The sequence below is a fragment of the Lepisma saccharinum genome, chromosome 28, assembly GCF_977018435.1.
Source record: "Lepisma saccharinum chromosome 28, izLepSacc3.1, whole genome shotgun sequence".
In the NCBI taxonomy this organism is placed as follows: Eukaryota; Metazoa; Arthropoda; class Insecta; order Zygentoma; family Lepismatidae; genus Lepisma; species Lepisma saccharinum.
The window spans coordinates 30,207,260-30,220,061 of record NC_139256.1 but is presented as its reverse complement, the minus strand read 5'-3'; the positions used below and the strand labels follow the sequence as shown (position 1 = coordinate 30,220,061).

General features: G+C 39.4%; 1 protein-coding gene across 2 annotated transcripts in view; it reads left to right on the top strand.

The window, feature by feature from the left end:
• Window positions 1-12,802, top strand: part of LOC145980679 (general odorant-binding protein 56h-like) — a 29,912-nt gene that overhangs the window by 2,131 nt on the left and 14,979 nt on the right. For both annotated transcript variants that reach the window (XM_083113737.1, XM_083113736.1), the window contains exon 2: window positions 10,911-10,977. In XM_083113737.1, the coding sequence (XP_082969863.1) occupies window positions 10,911-10,977 (67 nt within the window). The remainder of the gene's footprint in view (window positions 1-10,910; window positions 10,978-12,802) is intronic.

Here is a 12,802-nt window from a genome sequence, read left to right as displayed (position 1 = left end):
CTCGTCTCGTCTCGTTAAAATGCTGTCTCGTCTCGTCTCTCGTCTCGAAAATATTCGTTTCCCAGTCTCGTGTCTCGTCTCGAAGGGGTTCTGTCTCGTCTCGTCTCGTCTCGTGAAAGTAATGCAGGATATTATGCCAACAAAAGTTACAACTGGGAGACATCACAAATATTATTCTCGAAAATTGGTTAAACCTGTAATCACTTTGCTCACTGTAGCTATAGTGAGAATAAATATGATTCCTTAATCATAAGAATATGAGTATATCAAATAAAGTTTGTTGATTACCAATAGCTAGATAATATATAGAATCTGCCTTGCTTTTCTAGCTCCCATCCACTCTTTATCCATCGTACACACAACACTTTCAAAGCACTTCGAAAGCTTAGTAAATACCTTATGAAACAGAAATACACCGAATATGTCAACACAGTCACAAGCGAACTCCTTACTGATTCAAAGAGATTCTGGACATTAATAAATTCACGGGGACAAGCCAAGCGCATCCCGTTAGAAGTAACACACAATGACATTTCAGCTGTTGGTAATGATAGAGCTGAACTATTCAATCTAACATTTCAAAATAATTTTATTTCCAATGATGTTTTAGATCATCCGCCTCTCAAATCTATCTTCTCTCACTCTCTTTCTACCGTCTTTACAGAACCAGGTGAAGTCTCGCACTTCCTTACATCCTTTTCTTCTCACCGAGCACAAGCATATTTTCCTTCAAAAAACAGCTCACTCACTAGCTACTCCTCTTGCAATGTTACACAATAGGTGCTTCTCTGAAGGCTGCTTTCCCACTCAATGGAAGAAAGCAAATATAATTCCTATTTTTAAATCTGAAAATGCTAACGATACTACATGTTATAGGCTAATTTCTCTCCTTTCCACACTTGCTATTGTCTGTGAAAAAGACTTCTGAAATTCACATTCCCTTACATTAACCCAGCACAACACGGCTTTCTTCCAAATTCTTTATGCCTTACCAATCTGTCTTCTATGCAATCCTGTGCCATAAACGCAATTACTAATCGTAATCAGTTAGATGTTGTTTACTTTGATCTGTCCAAAGCTTTTGATTCAGTGGATCACCATTATTTACTGCATAAATTATATAACAGATTTAACATCACTGGAAACACGTTAAAATTAGTGAAAGACTATCTAAGAAATAGACAACAACGCGTTATACTTCCTAGAACTCATTCTAACTGGCTTTCTTGGTTTGAGTTGTTGTTTTAAGTCCACTTTATGCACAGTAAGGCTAATCGGGACTGGACCTACAGTTTTTTAAAGTGGGATCCGAACCACCTGTGCCTCCACCGGGTATCAAACCCGGGACCCCGCGATTACAAGGCAATGACGCTACCACTGCGCCATGGGGGAGGCCCTAACTGGCTTCCTGTTATATCTGGTGTGCCGCAAGGAAGTGTTCTTGGCCCTCTGTTATTTGTATTATATCTGGATGATCTCACAGACCTCTTTAATTCCCCCATCTCAAGCACAAGTCTAATGTTTGTCGATGATTGCAAGATTATGAGGGAAATAAAACAGCCATCAGACATGCAACTTCTCCAAAATGACATTAACAGATTCTCTGAATAATGTAAGCGATGGAAACTGTCCACAAACCCTTCTAAATGCTCATACATAACAATTTCATTGAAATAAAATATTCTTCAAGGTAATTATACACTCACCTCCCTCCCTCTAGCAAAAGAAGCACAACACGGAGATCTACTCTATGTATCCTCATAGATTCAAAACTAACTTTCGATAATCACATATCAACCATCACAAAAAAGGCAATGGGTATGCTAGGCCCACTTTACAGATTCGCCGAAATCAATAACCCGAAAGCACTCTCCATCTACTTCAAGACATTTGTGCCCCCCCTTCTATAATACTGTTCACCAATCTGGAACATGGCTGCCCATTCTCATACCTCCAAGATCGACAGTGTTCTCAGCTTTTTCCTCTCCATCGTTCGATATAGAGTGTCTGCCCTGAGACACCTGCCTAAGAGAGAGATCTGCTTGTAAATCTGCACATTAATACTCCAGAAACTCGTAGATACGTTGCAGATATGAAATTGCTATACAAGATCATAAATGGAAGCCTAAGATGCAGCATCCCACTCCACGAACTCTCACTCAGAGTGCCTAGACATAAAACACGGAGCAAGGAAACTTTCCATACTACAACTCCCAGGCTCTCACTCATACAACGATCACTATTCCATAGGCCACTGAATCAGTTCAATATAATCTCAAACCAAATAGATATCTTCACTTCATATTCATTTTTTATCAGCAACATAGAAAAAATTGTACATAAGTAATGCTTTTGTGAAACTGATCTATTTACCTTGGTACTGTTTTGGCTTGTTTTATTTTTGTTTATTTTATGTTCTCATTTATTTTGTGTTTTTAATCTTAGTCTATTGTTTTACTGTTGTTTCTTTTCTGGTTTAAAATGGTTTCTGCTGTACTGAAAATTTCAGTAAATAATAAATAATACTTAAAACTCACGCAGGGAGCTTTCAGACAGAAGGAACACGTGACAGGCGACAACCCACACGGGGGTTTACACTGAAGTGACAAGCGACAGGATCCCCTTCCGTTCCGTCTATGATAAAAGTATTCACCGCACGGGCAGTACTAACAGATCGAGTCGATTCTACAAGAGACACGTAGTGCTTCGGTTCGGAAGGTTGCGTTTACTGAGGGTTCGTATCCAAGCGAAACATGTTGCTTGTCGCTTCTCTCTTGTGACTTGTTCAATGTGACAAGCGACATGGAAGTATCACACTGAAGCAAAGAACGACAGGGACACTTTAGTTTATAAGCAAGCATTCATCGCGCATGCGCGGATAACAACCCTCGCGACTATACTGTATATACGGCATCCAGATAACGGCCTAAGCAGAACAACAAGAAAGCGACAAGCGAGACGTGAAGCTTCGGTTCAAAGAGTTTGCTGTGAGGATGATTTCTTCACACCAAAGTTACAGGCGACAAGCGACACGAGTCGCTTGGAAGCGAACTTTCAGTAGTCAATGCAACCTTTCGAACAGAAGACACACGAAAAGCTGCACGTGTCTCTTGTAGCCTCGGTTCGTTGTTCACGGATGCGGGGTGAATGTTTTCCTTCAGACTGAAGAGGATTGAGTTGCTTGTCGCTTGGGTGTGAATTATACGTGTCACTTGTCGCTTCGGTGTGAAATTTCCACAAGATAGCTTTCAGGTTGAAGCGACACAGGGTTTTCACACCAAAGCAACAAGCGACACGCTCCTTTAGGGAGATTTCAGACCGGAGCGACAAGCGACACGCGACACATGTTGCTTTGGAACGAGCCAATGAACAGCAACGTTTCATTGCGTAGGAGCATGGCAGGCCGCACAAACCTGCGTTCGATTGGTGGAATCCTGATGCGACACGTGTTACGGGTCGCGTGTCGCTTCGATGTGAAATCTCCCTTAGTCTATAAGCAAGCTTTCACTGTGAATTCACTTCCAACAGACAGAGGCGACGCAATGCAAGCTATTAAAAACGGCCCAGTCCGAACGACACGCAAGCGACAAAGCAACACGTGCCGCTTGCCGGTCTAGTCGCTTCTGTTCGGAAGGTTGCATTTATTACTGTGGGTTCATTTCCAAGCGACACTTGTTGCTGTCTCATGTCGCTTATTACTCCTATGACTTCAGGCAATTTTATGTTCGTTACGTCAAAGCAGAGTATCTAATTGCACTAGCTTCTTAGAGCCACGGTGATGTAGTTGTTAGGGCGCCTGATTGTCAGGCGGGAGACCCGGGTCCGAATCCCGGAGTGGGTGAATAAAGGTCGGAATTATTCCGCATTGTCCCCGCATAAAGCAGCTCCGGGGTTCAACAGCCTCGTATCAATGGGTGCAGGGGGCAATCCTGGAGGGCAAAAGCGGCCGGAGTGTGATGCTGATCACTTGGCCTTCAAAATGACCTTTCCCGCATATCCCGTAAATGTGCCTTAATGGCACTGTGTTATATGCACTTGGAACTTTACCTTTACCTAGGTTTTTAGTGCAAAATCTTTGAAGTTTGCAACCAGCACTCGAGGTTGCTGTGGATTTTGAGAAGAGGGTCGCAAATGAAAGAAAGGTCTGTTTGGGCGAGAAATTTTATGACGATTGTCGCCAGTATGGCTGGAACAGGGCCGTAGAAAATAATGGCAGTGACTACCTCCGGATCGTTTTGCGCAAGGATGAATGGAAGAGAGCTCTTGGGGTAGCAGATAGTTGCCAGATTTAAGGTATTCTGAGGGAAATTTCAGTAGGAAGATACAGGGACACAAAGCTAAAGTCTGGGCAAATTCGTTACGGACAACGTGTGACGAATTAGGATTTTTCGAGGGGGAATCTTACAGATCTCTATTAATGTAATAGAAGATTTTTGGGTTTCCAAAGAAAATGCTTGATTCCGATAAATATTTGCAATTGAGTAGTTATTTTGTTTATATTTTTCTAGACTTTGGGACGAGACGAGACTCTTCAGGAGCCGTCTCGTCCCGTCTCGACAGGTGGTCAGTCACGACCCGTCCCGAATTTTAAAAAGTCTGTCCCGTCTCGTGGGAAACACTACTTGAAAAATGCGATGAAATATGTCATGGCATCTGGAATGCAACAACATTTCTTACTTTACACGGTAGTATTTTGGTCATGGCATAAATGTTAAGAAAAATGCTAAGGAATATGCTTTCGTCTAAAGAAGGCCTAAGGAACAAACAGAACATAGATTGTTCTGCTGTGGAAACAGTTACGGGAAGTGTAAGAAACAAACAGAACATAGATAGGGAACACTAGAAACTAGTGTAGAATTATCAACCAGAAGAAATTTGCCAAAGCACTTATCAAGAACATCGGCTTGCGCACGGGGGAAGGGGGGGCAAGAGGGGGCAGTTGCCACTCCTAATACTCTCACTTAAAAATTTAGTGCAGAGGAATCTTATCACCGTTATTAAACAGTATTATGCTTTTTTTTAAAAAATAAGTATTTTCAAGCCGATGAAAGTTCCAAGCTACTACGGAGGGGGAAGAAGGTGCAATATTTGCTATGAAATTGAAATATTCAACTTCGTTCAGTAGTAAATTTCTTGTTATTAACACCACCACACAATTTATTCGTTAGTTGTGTTACCTCTATGTGTTTGCAGAAAAAAATATCCATACATTGGAAATCAGCAGCGGCGATTGGGTGACAAAAGTGGGGAGGGGGTGTCAAGGACAGTTTACTTTTTCTTTGTAGACAAGACTTTGCATTAGGAAGCCATAGTTCGGAGACAAAAAGTGGAAAAGTGGGGGGTGTCCCCTCCCTCAAAGCTCCCGCAATCGCCGTCACTGTTGGAAATGAATAAATTATATGTAGTTGTTTTGAATCTGCTCTAAGAAAGCATGTATATATGTGAAATAGTCTTTGAACCACAGAAAGCGGAAATCAAGGAGGGGCAAAAACACTGGTGCCACTAATGTTTGAATTCCTCTAATTCAGTGATTATTGTAGGTCCACACACACACTATATACACCCCTGTTTCACACTCATCAATACAATAAAACAGTGATATGAAATTAGGTTTTTCTTTCTCCGATTGAACTTTCATCAAAGCATTTGCCACCCACCTAATGAGAGGGTCTTCGCACTCCTATGATCAGGAAGGCATTGATGTGATTTCATATTTCAGTGCATTCCTGAACTTGATCAGGAAATTCAGAGCTTAAATCTAGGGTGTTCAGAACAGGGCACATTAACCACAAACTGCAATTTTATCTTGCTTTCATTTAAGTCACACTAAATACAATATTACAGGTACAATTTTATATTGGGCATGTGTAACGATTCTAAACGGTGATGATGGTAATGATCCATGTACATCATAACTGTCATGTAGGCTATTAAAAAATGAACATAGAAAAACAGTTTACTGTAAAATTGCATTTTTTGACTTAAGTGATTTTCCAGAAATTACAGGGCAATTCGTAGCACACCCTTCGGTATGTGAGATCGAACTGGGTTGGCGTAGCTCACTCATCATTCATCCTTGATTATGGAGCAACTCGCTATTTGTGGTAAGCTTGATGGTAAGGTGCGAGAGGTACTAAACACACATGTAAATGACAAAACACAACGCTTGAGTTTTAAACCCCTACAGACTGGATCAGCATGGCTAATGTGAAAACGTATACCTGTCTCTTGTCTAGTAGCTGAAGTGCTGCCAAGAGTGTTATGGTCGTGACTGTACAAAAGAGTCTGACTCGCGAATAGCTTCAACACGTTCTTCCTCGAATCACACTTTTGCTTCTTTCTCTGCAATGTTCGTAACTCCCTGTTCTCTCGCCCCGTTCTCCCAGACATTTATTCCGATCGAATTTACTAATAATGCCGAATCAGTTACCTGTAGTCTCTTCCTTGATTGCAATTGTTTGCACCTGTTTACAACGATGGTGATCAAGGAAGCTCGGCAATGTCTGATAAAGCGTTCCTCAGATATTTCTAGATATTTCCTGTCTGAAAAAGTGATGGATAAATGTCTGGGATGTGGAGTTGTTTGTACTTGATATTTTCAATGATTTTATATACTGTTACGAATTACTGTAGTATGAAGTTCCTCGTTTGAAGATGTAGAAGCTTCGGAACAAGAACTGTAAAAAAACTATGCTGAACTCTTTTTAAGTTGAGTAAGGATTATGTTCAGCGAACTAGCTAACTCTCTGGCCTTCTTAAACCCTAAGGTTTATGGCTGCAGCAATACAAGCCTTCCATCTGTCTCTTTCCTGGACAAGGTAGGAAATTGAATTGAAATTGGATTGTTGTTTGAAGTCCATTTTATGCACAGAAAGACTAATCGGGACTGGGCCTACGGTTTATGTGCCTCCACCGGGTATCGAACCCGGGACTCCTTGATTACAAGGCGACGACGCTACCATCGCACCATCGGGGAGGCCCCTGGGCAAGCAAGATCAATCCAATCAATGACTATGTTCAAACAAGCATTAAATACTGTTGTTCTAAAATAAATCTCGCGATTTACTAATTTTTCGTGCTGCATCTTTTGTTGTTTTAAATTTTAGTTCAACTCTTCATGTTTTAGCTACCGATTCAGCCGACGACAATGCTATCTGAAAATATTGTCTGTATTAGGATAACGACATTGAAATGAAGTTCGAAGCTTTTTCAACTTTACATTTTCTGATACCACGACTTGAGACACCAAATGTATTTTGCAACTATTTTTGTTCGCAGCATTATCTGAATAATAAATTCAAACTTTTCTAGCCTTTTTTGGCATCTTTGATCGCATGCTTTGTTTCCTTTTGTATTTTGGTGTTATTATTATTCTTAAAAATTGCTTCATAACATCGACATAACCTAATGATATGATTGTTGAAATCTGGAAGGCCATGGGGTTGGGCAACATTTTTAAAACGTACCTGAAACTTGAAAGTTGCCAATTACTTTCCAATTCGACCTAAAAATTGTATAATTTTTCTACGGATTCGTAAAGCTGTCTCATATCAGTGATTTTACATGCATCATCGTTCAAAATTAGATTGTGGGTTTCACAGCGAACATAATTCGCGGTTTTCTCTTTTTCCGCTATTGTTGCTTTAAGCTCATCTCAGCATGGGCGTGCCCAGACTCTCTGATTAGAGGGAGGTTCAGTCAGTGAACGAAAAACCTCACTTCATCTCACAGTTTTATTGTATTCACAAACACGAAACAAGGGCGTATATATACGAGTAGTGTGTTCGGATCCACCGAAAATCCCATTACTGTAATTTTAGGCGTAATTGTATGTGTGTGTTGTGCATATCCCTAATGTAGAAAAAGATCTCATACTTACATACCAAGCAAAGGTACGTAAAAAAAAAATCACGGCTATTCTTAAATTAAAACTTTCACTACGCACACGCGATTGCAAATCAAATACACATATCCGTGAATTTACAAATATTGGATAGCGTAAACACTGTTCGTCAAACATTAGAATGAACTCATACAGCCTTAAGAAAATATCCTACAGTAACATAAGTGTTCGTTCAGTTGGTACAGGAGTTTTAAAAAAAAACACCACCACGTTACTAACACAAACATTCGGGGTAATATTTTGTAATTTAAACATGTATCTGATGCTCCTCATTGAAATTGAATTTTGATGGAGTTCCAATGGCTAAACCATATTTATAATACTAGTATGTTGGCCAACTCATGGCTTGTTTCGCCCAACGTTGACAGGTAGGCCCAAGACGAAGTTAGGGAGTCAGTAAGGGTTGGAATGGGGAGATTTGGTAAGAGAGATGCAACGTTTGGAAAGAAAAAAACTACGACAGGGAAAAGTTTACCGTTGATTCTGACTAGTGCCACTTGCGATTGTATTAATAAAAGGTGTCAGCCAGAGTGTGTATAGGACCGGTGGCAACCCACCATCGTGAGGAATTAGGGGAGCTACGAGTGAGTAGCGTAACCCGGTCTCGGATATCTTATATAACGGCTGAGTGTTCGACGTGCTGACCCCACGTCACCCCATTACCGGTTGAAGACCTCCACACCTCTAGGTAGAATTGTGGGAGGGAGACTGGCAGTCGGGAGATAGGCCAAGTGCCTTCGAGGGCTATCGCGGCACGGGTTACGTCAGCGAGAGTTGTATGGTTATTTCGATTCAAGACAAGGGTTACATCCCTTAACACCACAGTCTGCACACGCCTATGTATATAAAGTATAAAATGCTACGAGAACAACCATACCAAAAACAACAAAAAATGGTGAGAATGAATTCATTGTGGCGTTCTTGACATTCCTGATTGGTTCTTCTTTATAACGTAACGAACTGTTGCTCGTTGGGATCTTACCAGAATCCTAACCATTATGCTTGGGTGATGTAGCTAGCTTAATCATTCATCCTCCCTGGTGAGCACTCGCCCTTTGGCAGATAACTTGATGGTAATAGGCGAGAGGTTACTTTCACACTTGAAATGGTACAACACTAAGAATTTGGGTTTATATCTTCCAGTTTAGATCAGCATGGTTAGAGAAGGATATTACCTGTCTATTCGATGATGAAGAAATCCTCGCAGAAAACTCCTAGAAGTGCTCTATGCAGACTCGCTCAAGCTCCCCGATCTTTCTCCTTCCTCGTACCAAAGCAAAAGACCCCAAGTCGCCCGTTACACTCTAACTTATTCTTTCTTCCACCACCTGGTTATTGCTCCCCAATACCCGTTGATCAGCAACTTACTTTCAATCAACCAGGAAGATAGATTTGATACTGACTTAGCATTCTTTGAATGCTTGAGAGAGTAACGGCCGACGAAGGAGGTTATTGCTTTTGGCTTGCTACTTTTCTCATACCAGGGGAACCTATTACGATAATCTGTATTTAATTTCTTTGTTTCCTTTGATTCTCAATGTCGGTTGTTTAGTAGCAAATACATTTCTCAATAGTTTTAGCCTGGTACCGCTCTCGTCACTCGGTGGTCTGTCGTCTGCTGGAAAACCTTGGCAGCTATCACGTGAGTACTCCCACCCGCTGAGAGGAGCGCTGGTCCTTTGCTGTCTGCCAATCAGAGCTCGCCGTTTTGTTTGTCAGGGAAATTTGAACCAGTGACGCATTCTGAAAATTTGACTAGGTTTACAGCAACAATTCTTACTTATTATATGAATATGAATGTAATCACCCCATGTATATTAATTACATGTACAGACTTACGTAAATCCGCAGTTACGTCTTTTGCGTGTTTGACATCCGCATACTGCATACTGCAATGGATGTCAGTTTGTTTTTATATTATTTTATATATTATTCATACTTTTATTAGCTTATATCCGAGTAAATACTGCTGCATGATTTTTCATTTATAAAATAATAGTGTGTAAATAATATATATATATATATATATATATATATACGATAATAAATATTGCCGTTTCTTACGAAGTTATACTTAAGCAATTTACGAATTCGACTTACGTAAAATTGAACTTACTTAAAGGTTTACGGAACGCATTACTTACGTAACTCGGGGGGTTACTGTAATAAAAACAAAACCCCAATGCAGGCATGCAACTACAGAAAACAAAAACAGAAGTCTGACAACTTCAGATTTCAGGCAATTTCCATATTTTTCATACAATCTCACTTTTTACCTAAAACTGGACTTAGATTTCCCTGCACCAAGGGAAATTTCGTGTAGCAGCAAAGCGTAGAATGGAAAACAGGAAGGAGGAAGCCGTTTTCTGTTTGCAGAGGTGGAACTGGCCTCGGAATACTGCGTGTTTTCAATTAGCCACTCGCTTAGACTCTCTCTTGCAATCGGGGAGTAGCGTGAGGAAAAGAAACATGTATTTGTTAACTACAGACGACATATCATTCTTTGGCAGTAATTGCATCACGATAAATCTTGTGCCCTGTACTTGATATACAGGATGTAGCAGAAGTGATAGCGCAAACTGAAACGGTGAAAAGCATGCGATAGTAGAAGCAAAAAAGTCTCTGTAAACACGGGATAGCGAGATAATTGCGAATGCATGGTTATGATCCCCCACTGACTTGTTTGTACACATCGTATGTTGTGTGTATGTGAGGTGTCCTAGTCTTACTTAGTAACGAATAAAAGAATTGAAAGGTTCACCTCACTAGACGTTACTGTAGCTCTTATTACCAAAGACTATTGTATTGTATGTAAGTTACATGTTTCGCAGTGTTCAGTTTTAAACAAAGAACCCTTGGAGTGTTCAAGGAGACAAGCGTACGAAGTGTACAGACAATCAAGTCAGTGGCAACCATACATTCGCAATTATCTCTAAAACACATTAAATTCGCGGCACTACATGTGAAATTACCTAAAAATCATGGGATACTTCTTCTCTTCTTTCAGATGATGGAGTTTATGAAGAAAGGGTTACCCAAATGTCAAAACTCAACATATGGAGAAGTGACAATGGGTAAGGAGATTCCAAAAAGATTAGTATAAACTATAAAGAAATTAACACAAATAAGTCTACTCATAATTACAAGTTACGAGGGAGGAAAAAGTAATTAAGATGTTTTGAAAAATTCATGAGTAATTTTTAAGAAATTCTTAAGAGCAAGTAAGAGATCTAATTATGCTAAGTTGTAGCAATGTAACAAAATCATCATACACGTATTTTACTTTGAAAATTAAATATATTCAATAAGCAGATACATCGGGCCTATGGCCTCTAAGATGGGCTAATTTGACACATGTAATTGATTACACTGGGGAACAGTGAAATTGCGGCACAGTGTTTGAGAACTAATTTAGGGCGATTTCATGCTGCTGAATAATGATATAATAATATATTTCCTGAATTGGCTCTAATTTATGAAATAAATGCAACTAAATCAAAATGGTGGAAACATAAGACATACATATAAATGAATTTCCAACGACAATTTAATATTTCTTTTTGTGATTACAATCATTATTATAAAAATAAATTTATATAGGCCTATGATCATAATAATTAAGAAAATATGTACACAATGAAGTAACAAACTATGTGAAACGTTTTCTATACGATTTCCTGCTGTATTGCTTTTTAGGACAATCCCTCTGTAAGCTCCAACAGTAGTCGGCCATCATGTGGCGATCCCACCGTCCCTGGTACCTTTCTTCCATTATCCTTATATCCTGATGGAACCTTTCTACCTGTTCTTCACTAAAATCACCAAGGTTCTCAGGGAATCTGTCAATGTAGCTATGTAGAAAATGTATCTTCACACTCATATTAGCTCCCAATTTCTAAAAATTTTTCAACATATTTCCAACTATATCGCGTTAGTTTTTTGCTCTGTGATTCCCCCAAAAGTTTTTGACGACGGACACAAAGCTCAGCCAGGCCTCAGATTCGATGTAAGACATGTAAGTTGTAAAATTGGCATCATTTATAAGTGTACGAATTTGTGGTCCGTCAAAGATTCCTGCCTTCATTTTTTCTATACTTAATCCTGGAAAAGTGTGGCATATATATTTGAAACAATCAACACTTGTATCTAAGGCCTTGACAAACTGTTTTATCAACCCAAGTTTAATATGCAGTGGCGGAAGGATGATTTTGTCCCTATCTATCAGTGGTTCATGAATGATATTAGCATTCCCCACTAATATTTTTCCTTGGGGGCCAAACTTTTATCGTCCAATGCTTTTCTCTAGCACGACTATCCCACAAACATAGGAGATATATTGCCTAGCAGTGCTTCATAAGTTGCCTAGCAACAATTTAAAAATATATTAATAAGTTTCTTAATGGGAATTTCAAATTTTGATATTACCGAGAAAAGCGTGGAGTAATTTTACGTCCTACATTTTCCATGGTGTGTTTACTTTTTAAACTGGAGTCAATTCAACTGAACCAATCATACAATTGGCAATCACAGCTGTTTTGTGTGTTGAAACTGTTATTAAACTTTATGCCACAAAATAAAATATTTTTTTTTGTTCCCCAGTGTTATCTTTGATGCTATTTAAAATAACTAGTCTGTATTAAGAAGCCAATTACAATTACGGATCTAAAAGATCAGGCGTTACTGCGTTTGCTCTAAAGTTTGGGATGCAGTATCGTATACTTGAAAAAGATCCCAAGTAAATAGAGAATGCTTTGAAAACCTGTTAGTGAATTTTACATGAACTGAGAGAAAAAGAGCAGTTTTTCGTAACTTAATATATTATGAAATAATAGGAAGTAATAAATAAACAATATATTCTCAATATCTCAGTAAAGTTGCTATCAATTGATTGATTGATTG